The 11,894-nt window shown below is 49.8% G+C and overlaps 1 protein-coding gene across 1 annotated transcript; it reads right to left on the reverse strand.

Annotated features, from left to right (window-relative positions):
- Positions 1-1,054: 1,054 nt before the first annotated feature.
- Positions 1,055-11,326, reverse strand: GPR157 (G protein-coupled receptor 157). Its single transcript, XM_065738021.1, has 5 exons — positions 10,885-11,326; positions 5,750-5,963; positions 4,570-4,764; positions 3,910-4,173; positions 1,055-2,157 (listed from the first exon to the last, which is right to left on the reverse strand). Exons 1-4 carry the CDS (start codon positions 11,259-11,261, stop codon positions 3,952-3,954), a joined length of 1,008 nt encoding a protein of 335 aa, XP_065594093.1. The 5' UTR covers positions 11,262-11,326; the 3' UTR covers positions 1,055-2,157; positions 3,910-3,951.
- Between the last annotated feature and the right edge of the window lie 568 nt (positions 11,327-11,894).

Consider the following 11,894-nt stretch of genomic DNA (forward strand, 5'->3'; position numbering starts at 1 on the left):
TTGAACTTTAGTGGGTTTGCATTCCTGTGAGGGACAGAAGCACAGCTGTGCCAGCCAAGATTTGCTTTCTGCCAGCTAATGCCATTCTGCATCCAATTCTGCGGTTCCCTGCAGGTTTGCACAGAGTTTTTATCCTCTCCTTTCAACCATCCCAAGTCATCCTCACCTTCTGCCTGGTTGCCTTCCAGCTCTCTTGTTTAATGAGCTCTGCTCCCTGCAGCCCTCCTTTTCCTTCTCCTCAGCAGTCCAAAGCAGGCAGACAACACACTCCCACACCTACAGCTCTTTCCATCTTGAGATCTTCAGAATCACTCTGTGAACTTCGAAGACCCCCAGGAGAGCTGGTAGGAGCCAGCACACAGCTCCTGCCCCTCATTCTAACACCAAGGCCAGGTCTGTGCGTTGGAGCACACTGAGCAGAGGAGCTCCAAGGGGCAAAGTCACAGCAGTATTTAGGATAGATTAACTAAAAGACAACCCTTGAAGTGCAAGCTAACATTTTCTCAAAGGCTTGTGATGTAGTCACAAGGCAGAGTGTTGTCAGCAAATCCCCCTGACAGAGCAGCCAATATACTGCAAGGAACCGTCCATCACTTCTAACACTGCAGAACAAACAAGCCTCCCTCCCTCTGCAGCACCTGGACTCATTTCCTCACCAGCCCTGCAGCAGGCCTCTAGCAGAGGACATTTCTGGATCAAGAAGTTAAATTTGGGGTACGATTCTAAGCCTCAGAAAAGCAAATACCTCAGATGGGAAGCATTGTGCAACCCTAGACACAGTTGCTCAATCAGTTGTGAAAATAGCCATGGGCCTGCACCACGGATTGCACCAGGGCTCAGCTGCTCCCAGCCCTGAGAGATGGATGAAGTTTGCAACCAAGAAAAGCTCTTACACAGCATTACTCAGCTGACAGCCTGCCCCTTTTTCTATAAAGACTTGAATTTTCTCTGTTTGGGCAAGCCCTGGGAAAGCTCCCAGCTCTCACCAGCATTAGTCCCACATACTTCACAGCACGGCCTCATGTGGAGGAAATTCAATTTCTATTTTCACGATTAGATAACATTTATAATCTCACATAGCTGAAGAGCCACAGCCCATAAGGTCAACAGATTGTACGGAAAGCAAGATCCACACACTTGGATCTTATCACAGTTCACAGCCATCGGCCACAGGGAATCGAATACAATAATGCAGAGTGGTGAACAGGTTGCTCAAACTGATAAAAGGTTGGAAACATTTTGTATGCTACGCACACAAAAGAGATACGAAGAGAAATTCATCTACATATAGACACAAAGAGATTTGTCCTCCAGCACAACCTGTAAAGCACACATGAGAAAAGATCTTGAAACAGTTTCTCATCCATATTCTTCCAGGCACTGAGAGGCCCATCACATCACGCTTGAACAACACCTTGGTAAATAAACAAAACTTTATTTTGTAGAAGTTGGAGAAAATGATTAAAAAACACAAGCAAGGAGTTGTCAATAGGTTCAAACAGCACCTGCAAGCAGCAAACAACAAACCCACGCTCCCCAGCTCTGACCAAGCACCCACATGCCACAGAGCACAGCCCTGTGCAGTGCAGGCATCAGATGCATCCTCCCTGCTGCGGGCTGGGACACCCCAGTACCCCCAGAGTTCAGACGTCCCCAGCAGGCAGTAAGCATGCAGCCACCACAAACCCTGATAACAACCCATGACCATGAAGAAGAACCGTCCATCTCCACCACAAAACCAATGTCTGCACGCTGTTGTCCATGTTTGAGTGCGAGCCAGGCCAGAGCTCCCCAGCAGAGCTCACATGTGAGGACTGGAATAAATGCCCAGGGCAGTCCTATTCAGTCCTATTTGGCAGCAACTAAAGTTTCCCTATACCTGTATCTGTTCACCCCAGAACTCACAACACATTTGTCCTGTCAGACGGAAAAGCCAAACAATTTCAGATGTATGGTGGGAGGAGAAGGAGGGAAGAAAGCCAGGAAGCTGGAGTGAGCCACACAGCATCTTCCAGAGGATCCTGAGCGAAGTTCAAGACTGCAGCAGCAGAGATCCGAACCCATAAGAGTGGGACATCTTCATTCCACTCAGCCGTTCCAGCTGTGCTTTTCCCCAGGCTTTAGCTCCCCCTGTGGGGCTCGGGGGTGATCCCGCACCTACACAAAATGAAGAACAGTCAGAACCCAGCACCTTCCCAGAGCCAGGACATCAGGCTGGGACTCGAGGGGCATCCCCTGCAGCAGCTGAATACAGCTAGAGAGGACCAATTCCTGAAGCACAGCCCGGCACCCCAAGCTCAGCCACTTTCACAACTAGCTCAGAACAAACTGCTCCAGCCCAGGTTTGATGAAGAGTCCAGCTCCTTCCCCACCTGTGCCAAAGGGAACCTGCCAGAAGCCACCAAGTATTTCTGCAACCCCAACTCCAGTCCTTCCTCACCAAACTTCCCCCTTGTCCCACCACCGTCCTTCACTGTGACCAGCTCCAGTGCTGAACTGAAGACACCAGGAGGAGCTTCTCCGCTGGCTGTATCGCTTTCCCTGGCCTCACCTACATGAAGGTTTCCTCCACCAGAGATTTTCCACTTTTATCAGAGCAGGTGCAGTTGCCAAGAGCTTTTCTTTACAAACCAGCATGCTTCCTTGGACCCCTGGGAGCAGGGAACACTGTTCTGCCAAGGTGCATGTTCCACCTAAAGCATTTCTCACTGCTCTGCTGTTACAGAGAAACTGAGAACAAGGAATCTTCTCCCACTGTTTTCTTTTTCCCCCATCTGCCTTTAGGTGGTGACAATTCTATTTCCTCCTCAGAGCTGCTTCTAAAAAAAATACAGCACAGCACATTTCCAAGTCTTTGACATTTAAGATTTATGACCCTGCCTTTCTCAAAGAGCACTCCTTAATACAGCTCCTCTTTCCAAGCCACGTGGGGTTAATGTGACGTTCAGCTACCCAGGTTGCTACTTAGCTGTTAGAAGTGAACATAACAACAAAATAACTTCTGAAAGGAAGCAGAACTTCTTCAAGTCACCTATGGCAGAGATAAAAGAAGCTCTCATTTATCCTTCAGAGGCTTCAGGGATGCTGAAGAACTTGCTCCCACCCCATGAAATGAGCAAGGGACCCCACCTTCTGAGCGTGCACAGCTGATGTACAAGAGGGCTTAGATACATTCATGTCTTAATCAACTGAATCCTAGGTTTTCACTTCAGAAAATAAGAGGCTAACCTACTCCCATGAGCCTGCTGTATCATTCAGCCGTTCTGCACGTTGTTAACATCACTAAAATTAAACTAACAAGAGCAGGGTTTGAACAGTTGGGCACTGGGAGCAGCGGGAGCCTGACAGCTGCCCTCTCTCCCCAGGCAGTTCATGAGCCTGCTGCTCTTTCTGCAAATGTTTGCTATAGAAAATACAATTGTTGTTTTGTTTTGTTTTTTAATTAAAAATCTGCCTTGTTTTTCTCTAGGTTTTGTGGTCTGGGAGGACCAGAAATAACAATGTGTGAGAGGCTGCACAGAGAGCTGGGACACCCCTCAGCTTTCTCCCCAGGAAGCTGTGCTGCCCAGCCCAGCTCTCTGCCTGCCAAGGCAAGGACACCCTCCAGCATCCATCTGCATACCTGAAACCATGATGAACTGTTGCCAGGTTTCTGTTTCTGCAGGTTTCCTACATAAGCTTAGAGGAGCCACTGACCCTCTGCCTCCCTGTCACTATAGAGGAAGGCACTGCATTACTACACCATGAACACTTGGGGCACAAAACACAGCTTAACTGTACAGAACAGAAGAGACTGTGCAAGGCACTTGAGATCAGGAGCTGCCCCACAGGGGAACCCTTTTTCTCCCTCTTCCAACTGCTGTTTCCAACCCTAGCATTGGGCTGTGAGGCAGTGCTGAGGCAGGTTACCCAGAAGGATGGAATCAGCATCAAGACTCGGGCAGCCCAGGCTCAGGTGCTGGACAGCAGGGGCTTGGTCTGCTCAGGGTCCAGCACGTGCTCGCTCTCAGCAGGGTCTGGGTGCTGCCGGACGCTGCTTGAGCTTCGCCAAGGCCAAGCCACATCATCACGGTGACAACAGCAAATGGAGGAAAGCAGCCGAGCCCGGACCACACGTGTGCAGAGGACAAACATGATACAGTTGGCACCTCCTTGAAACGTGTTTCCAATTCCCTGCAAGGGCAAGAAAGGAAATAAGCAGCGTTGTTACCACTGGCACTCCACAGAGGAGAGCATGTGTCTGGGCAGACCAGCTGTAGTGCTGACAGTGAGCAACTTCCACCCGAGTGATGGAAACACCAGGAAAACTACAAGCCTGGCATCCAAAAGCAGCACTGACTGCTGAGGGACAGGAATCCAGTGCTTCTGCTCCCCTTCCCTTCCCAGCAGACACACTGCTTGCAGCTACTCTTGGTGCCCGCTAGATGCTGCTGGAACAGCACTGCTGAGCAGAGCAGGTGCTCCTGCCAGCCACTGCTGCATCCTGACATGAAGCATGGTATTAAGAGCAAGAGGGATCTATTCCCCTCCCAGACTTTCCTTCTAATGTACTGTCTCGACAATACTTACATGCAGGACAACCAGGACTGAATTTTGCACTGCAGGGGAGTTGCAGAGTGTCAGAACGAAGCGCACAGTGCTCCAGATGCGGAGGATGATGAAGATGACAGGGATGAGAATCAACTTCTTATCTGCTGTGGAAGTCCATGGCTGAAGAGCAGGTGCTCTTGAGAGAATGGGACGATACTCTAAGAGAGCTGCGTGCTTTTGTGGAGATGGAAGAGAGACAGAAACGTGAATAAAAAGCTGGAAATCCCCTCGTGTGCATAATGCATGCCACCCTCATAGCAGCACTCCCACCATTTCTCAGTCTGTGCCAGAATCATCCCTGCAAAGCCCATTAATAGAGCCCAAACCCAGTTCTGGCTGGTGCTGCTCTTCCTTAAAAGCACACTACTCCTAGGAAAAGGATTCTCCTGCCCAGAAGGCCCTTTGTGCAGCTGCTCAGACCCTGCTACGAGCACTGAGAACAGCCCAAAGCACTGCTCCCACCCAGGGTCAGACGGGGAGTCCGAAAGGGAGAGCAGAGCATGTCCCTGGCAGAGCAGGAGGGTGAGCCTGGCTGCTGAGGATCAGCTTTCCAGGCAGTCACACTGCTATCGTCGGCAGCTGCTGGAACATTGAGTCCTGTCTGCTTTGTGTCTGGTGGCAGTGACAGGCACGAGTAACCCGTCCCAGCTCCCCTTCCCCAGGTCCCTTGGGAAGGTTCAGGACTTCGGTGGTCTTAGAGCTTGTCAGGGGGATGCTACCCTAAGCAGAGCTGTGTTTGTCCATTACTACCACTGCCATGGCTTGACCACAGCAAGCACGTGTGCACTGGAACATTTTCCAGTACAGGATCTATTTTTTCATGTTTTTTTGTTTGGTTAGGTAAGGCCAGGGGCTTGGTCCACGTAGAACTGTGTGGATGACTGATAAGATTTTTTTCCTTCACACAGTTTCAATTCCTACTGCGGGATCCACATTTCAACCCATAACCCCTTAGGTTTTCAAGAGGCTTTTACATTCTTCTGGAGCTAAGTCACAGTGCAATGATGCTACAAGGCTGCTGAATCTGCAGTGCACAGATTTCAACAGTGTCCGAAGCAATTCCTGTCCATGTAGCTGCTAAAACAGCAAAATGTTCAGAGCATGGGAGGACACAGTCACACGAGTCTGTAACCTGAGCTGCAAGCAGCAAAGCACTCACCGCTCTATTGATGTGCTTCTTGATGAGGATGTAAAGCACTGGCAAAGTCACATAGGCCAGTATCTCCCAAACTTTCCCCGTTAGCAGCATCCACAGCACCCGATCCTCTGCATCCAAGTTGACCCAACACCAGCCCACAGAAACATTGGAGGCATCGTAGCCAATCTTCTTCAGAGCCACAGCTGCAATCGTAATGGCAAGGGGGACTCCCCAGCTGCAGAAAGAACAAGCAGCAAGGTCATACCACAAGGACGTGCTCAGGGCAGTCCCCACACACCCTTGGACAAACTGGTGACAGAGCACCAACACACCTGCATCAGGCCTAAGGGAAGTGACAGCAACAAGCAAGTATCTGACAGCACATTTGTGGAGAGTGCCAGCCCATGCAGCGCCATTTCAAATTCACTCTAGGAACTTGGGCTTACAATCCCAGAGGACACACGAAGGAAAGAAACGTAATGATGTCCCATAATGAGGACCAGAAGTAGAACCCAGCCTGTGCAGCAAGCAGTGAGGGCACAGCAAGGCAAACAGGAGACATCCCATCCACTCCTCCCATCCCCTGCTGGAGAAGCCCAAGATTCAGCAAGCCATAGCACAGTGCAACACAACCAGCTCTGCAGGAGCAACCCATTCACAGCTCTCAAACATAAGCAGTCAAATCCTACATTGGTTCCTAAGTGATGCTTGGTGCAGGTGACAAAGAAATCTGCAATTTTATTCTGTGATTTCTGCAGCATTTGTTTCGTTACTGCTGCTGATGGTAGTGGTGTATTGATTTTTTTTGTTTGCTTTAATGGGTGTATAGTCAATACTCTGAGAGCAAAAGAATAGTTTCTGAAGGACAAAGGGAAAATTCCCTGTCAGAGAAAGCATTGGTGCTAACAGGATTTGAAGTAATTAAGCCAAGAGAAGCTACTTTCACATTATTTGGAGCTGTATTTTGACTTCAGCTTCTTTCCTGACAGCAGATGATAATATAGGGAAGCATTTAGCAGAACAGTAACTGTGCTGACGTGCATGGTTAAGCCACTCAGCATCTTGGGCTGCCCACAAAAAGCCATAAGCAAGCACTGAAAGATTCCCCAAAGCCAAATGTAGAACACCCAGCCCTTTCCCAGCTGCTGTAAAGACCCAGGACTTTACAGTCCTGCCCTGTCCCATTACAGCCCCCCTCACTTTGAGGCTGAAGCACTGGCCTGCTCTCAGCTGAGCACATCTCCTGCCCTTCCCATATTCACCCTCCAAAAAAGCTTCTGCTGAGGCTTACAAGGGACAGTTTCTCAATGGGTGACAAAAGCTTCAGAGAGCACAGTCTGAGCTTCCAGCACGATCCTCCCAGTCTCTCCAGATGCATGAAGAAAAAAATAAATGTATTAAGAAACTAATTTGCCTAAATAATTATCTTTACAGTGACCTGAAACTGAATGATACAGGAAGATAAAACTGGGTCAAATTACTAGGTATAAATATAAAAGAGAGCAGTGTGAGGACAGCCAGACTCATTAAGAGGCTACAGTATGAAACAGCAGATAGCCAGCAAGGGTATGAACAAAGAAATCAAGTATCCAACCAGTGAAAGGAAGAATGGGGAAGAGAACTGCCATACATCAGGAGTGTGATTTATGCTTCCATTATCTCTGCAGCAGCGTACTGGGATCAGAAGGCTATGACAAGTACAAAGGATGACAAACCAAAAGGGAAGTTAGAAGGACTCCTGAGAAAAATCAGGCATTTCAAGGAACTTCTTCATCTCCAGCTTATTTGGAAATCATTTAGCAAAGTGGAAAGGAGAACAGACTCACGATTAAGTTTTTCTTAAGAACCCCTGGGGAACAGGTTACCAAGGACTGGAAAATAACCAGGGCCTCGTATTAATCTAGAAGAACCAGAACTGTATACAATATACACACCCAAAGCATGCTCAAAGACCGGAATTTAAAGGATCCAAGGTAGCACAGAGAGGCAGAAGTTCTGTTTTGAGCCCCTAAGACAGGAATTGTCTGTAGGTTGGGCCTCAGACCTAAATACCATCGGTGTGGAAGACAAAAAGGAAAGCAGGCTGCAACTCCATCCCTAAGGCAGACACAGCAGCACCTATTTCCCTCATACAGCACCCCACAATCTATTCATACAAATACAACCCAGCATATCATTCCAGATTAACAAACACTGCATTCATGCAAGTTGGGACAAGAACGCTCACACCGCAGCTGCTCACAGCTCAAGCCCTGCTGGTTTTCTTGTCCTCAGCATGCCTGGGGTCAGATTGCTTAACACCACATTTTGATTTACTCTGGACAGGTGCTCTTTTTTTTTCTCCCCCACCATTGGCTCTTGCTTGTCTTCAGCCTGCACAGGTCAGATCCTACAGCAACTTGCAGTCACCTCCTGCAGGGGAGGGGAGTTTTTATTCTCCAAGAAAGAAAAATCAGCTTCTGGAAGTCCAAGACCAGCTCAGGAGCTTCAGGCACACACTGCAAACATAAGTGCAGACCAAACCCACCCCAATTTCTGCTTTTTCCCACCCAAACATTAACTGGGTGTTCAGTACCAAACTACCTCCTTCTGATACCTAGCAGACTCTTTTGAGATGTTAGAAATCAGTGCACCAACAGCCAGGCAGCTTCCCTTTGGTTGGCTTTATCACTGAGCTACAGTTTTTACAAACTAGACCTTAGAGCCACAGCAGTGTTCAGATCTCTGCACCTCAGACAAGGCTTAGGGTCAGAAGCAGCCTACTGAGGTCTCAGACCTCAATAGAGTCCTACATACAATTTTATAAACACCTGCAGAGCCCTAATATGAAGCATTAAGATTTCGAAGGCCAACAGCAGAACCAAAGCAAGCAGCAGTCCTGAGGTGCAATCTCCTTCCCTCCTCACACTCAGTTTGGATTAGGTGCACTCACAGCAAAGAAACCATCACCCAACCAAGGGATGCTTGAGATTCAGAAGCCCAGAATATGTGAGGCTGCCTGGAAACACCCTCTGGGTGCCACACCTTACAGGTACTACAAAGATTTTCAAAGCCAACTGCAAATGTGTTTTCAAAGCCCATCTGAGCTCAACACAAATTTAAAATCCAAGTGAAGCCTGCAGTTGCCCCGTGTGGCTCCAGGAGAAGTGCATGCATTACCATGACTCAACTCAGCAAGGAACAAACCTGTTCATCAGGTTTCATCCTAGCAACCTGCTAATTTCCCTAAAAAAATTCCAGGTATTGACTTCCAACAGATGTTTAGCCAGCTCTGCCCAGCTCAAGAACAAAGCATCTGGTTATGCTCGGTGTTTGACACACATTCATTGCTACAAACACTCGCCCCAGTGAGTAATTCCTGGCGAGGACAGGGAAGCTCACATCCAACAGAATCCCATCCTGCCTCCCATCCCTTCCAGGCGCGTGTCTCAGCACAGCTCTCCACTCAATGGTCACTGTGTGACTGCATTAGCAATCTGCAAAGTGAGAACAGGAAAGAAGCCTGCAGTTCTCACCTAGACAGATACCAGAAACACATCTCTAAATCCTTAAGGCATCGTCTGCCTTCTGCTCCTTTTGCTTGGGCAGCTCCTCCTGCAGCTAACATGTGCACTTGGATCTTCCTGGACCAGCTGCAGCAGTTCCTGTCTGTGCAGCTCGACAAGATTTTCCAGCTATAACCACAGAATGCAGCTAGGAAGATTTTGAAGCACTGGAACATGTGAGGGCAGCCCCACATCAAGCACCACGTCCAGAACTTGTGTTTATGGCTGAGTTCTCAGGTATAGTGATGGAAATGCAAGGAAGGGGAAGGAGGTTGTGTCAGGAGGCAATGGGAAGGGGGTAAGCCCACACTGGTTTTCTCTGCTTTTTATTCATTGTAAGGAAGATGCTCCAAACATCAGCTCTGCACAGAACACAAGTTACTTACGAAGCGAAATCTGGTAATAGGGCTCACAGTGAAAGCTATGGCTGCTGCTTTTTAAACAGAGCAAGCAGAGCAGGGTAATACCTACAGCTGAAGGTATTACTTTTACCACAAAGATCTGAAAGCCAACCTGGCCAACTCACCAGGAAAAAGCCAGTTTTGAACTCACCCTTTCTCACTCACATAATTACCGCTGCAAAGGAGCACATGGATCTCAGCCAGCAGCACTGCAGTGAACCCCCCCCTCCCCCCCATATCTTGCACCCAGAGATGCTGGGCAACATCAAACCGGAGGGAGAAGTTTAAGCACAGACCAAGTTCACACAGCAAGTGATGAGCAGACAGGAAAATCAGACACAGGCATGCAGGCACCTCGGGCTTCCCTGCATGCACAGCTCGCCATGAAGCAGTGATTACAGCAGGTGGGGCAGGATTTGACCTTTCCTCCCAGATTCTCACCTCGCCTTGATGTCTTGCACTGGACCATCTTTATCAGGACTCAACTCTAATCCCTTCAGCTCCCAAGTAATGCAGTTAAAATAAAAGGTGACATTGATTGAGAAGCAGACCAAAGAAAATGCACTGCTCTCCTTAATCTGATGCTTTTTTTCCCTTTCCTTTAAACCCAATCACTCCTCACACATCATAGTGCAAAGGCCTGGCAGCACAGAGCACTAAGGGATCACTGTTTTGCTCAGTGCAGAGGTAGCACATGATTACCCAAGCTTAAATTGCATAATGAAGGCTTTTACTAAACACCATGTGGAAAATCAGCTCAATGAACAGCAGAAACCAAGACACTGAGCTGCACTGTGGGCTGCTTTATGTGCTTTCAACCAAACGTGCCAAAACAACCTTCCACGCTCTCCTTGCAGCGTGCTGCTCGTGGATGGCATTCTCCCAGCAGCTTGGGGTCACAGCAATCACTTGGTGGGAGGACAGACCCAGCTGATGTGGGAAATCTGGGGAGCAGAGCTCGACAAGTTTGGGGTGTGATTGTTAGGATGTGAGAGCAGGCTGCGGAGGGGGAGAAGTCAGGATTTTGGCTCACTGTGTGAGTTTAAGCAAACTTTTAAACGTCTCTACATCTCCCCTCAGACGTGGCAGCGGGGAAAAAGCAGGATGGGTTAGTTGGGAAGCAGCAAGCCCCATATTCCTAAGGAGTTCGAGGAAGGCACCGGATCCCTTAAGGAGTGAGCAGGGGCCCCGCAGGACCCACAGCACCCACCTCACGACATGGAAGCACCACAGCAAGCCTGCACCCGTGGGCGAGCCCCTCACAATGGTGACATAGAGGTAGAGGGCAACGGCCATGGTCCAGAAGAAGGAGCTGGTGTTGGAGAAGGTGGACAGGGCGCCCTGCAGCACGCAGTCCCACGAGGTCCCGTCGAAGTCCTGCAGCACCCCGTAGAAGTAAGAGAGGGCGGAGAGGAGGTCGGCCAGGGAGAGGTAAAGCAGGAGCTGCCGGGGTCGGGTCCGCAGCTCCGGCCACAGAGCGTGGGTGCCCACCAGGAGCCCGGAGCCCAGCGAGGACAGCACGCACGAGGTCAGCACCGCAGCCCGCTCCGCCGCGTACAGCTGCGTGGGGGGCAGCGGCTGGGGCATGCCGGGGGCACGGCGCCGGGCAGCGCGCAGCGGGCACGGTCCGACAGACGGCGTGCGGGGCGAGAGGAGGAGGAGGGCAGCAGCGAGGGAGGGAGGAGGCACGGAGGAGGGCTGGGAGCAGCCCGCCCCGCCCCTGGGAAGCCGGCGGTGCCCCCCCCCAACCCGCAGCCGTCGCGTTGCTCGGAATACAAAAGCCCACCGGCACTGCGGTGCGTCCCCACTCAGAGCAGCCACAACAAACCATCGCCCCGATGCCCTTACTCGGCTTCCACTGGTCCTGCTTCAGGTGCCTCGCTCCCTAAAACACAGCTTAATCCTTTCCTGGAGAGCAGCAGGGGATCCCAGCACAAACCTTAACAAGGTTTCTTCTGACCCACAGAACCAGGCGTGTCATCCCCAAGCAGAAACCATCCGCCACACCTCAGCACATCCATCTCTGACAGAAAGATCTTCAGAAAACAAGTTCAGTGTTTGCATATGGCTCTCTGCCACAGTGCACTTTCAGTTTTACATCCCCGTCTTCCAAACTTCGAAGGGGTTCCTTGTATCGTGACCATTAAGAACTCCACATCCAAGCTTTTCAGGCTAACTAGTATTTAACTGCTTTTTTTTCTTTTTCTTTTTGCACTGACA

The sequence above is a fragment of the Cyrtonyx montezumae genome, unplaced genomic scaffold, assembly GCF_038088225.1.
Source record: "Cyrtonyx montezumae isolate F1298 unplaced genomic scaffold, pur_monq_1.0 scaffold_21, whole genome shotgun sequence".
Lineage (NCBI taxonomy): Eukaryota > Metazoa > Chordata > Aves > Galliformes > Odontophoridae > Cyrtonyx > Cyrtonyx montezumae.

What these genes read in the sequence shown, in the direction of transcription:
- GPR157 (XM_065738021.1), bottom strand. Translation starts at nt 11,261, where the DNA reads ATGCCCCAGCCGCTGCCCCCCACGCAGCTGTACGCGGCGGAGCGGGCT. An exon ending in AGAAGCACATCAATAGAGCG is followed by an intron (nt 4,765 to 5,749) that starts GTGAGTGCTTTG and finishes TCTCCACAAAAG; the next exon opens with CACGCAGCTCTCTTAGAGTA. An exon ending in CAGTCCTGGTTGTCCTGCAT is followed by an intron (nt 4,174 to 4,569) that starts GTAAGTATTGTC and finishes TTGCCCTTGCAG; the next exon opens with GGAATTGGAAACACGTTTCA.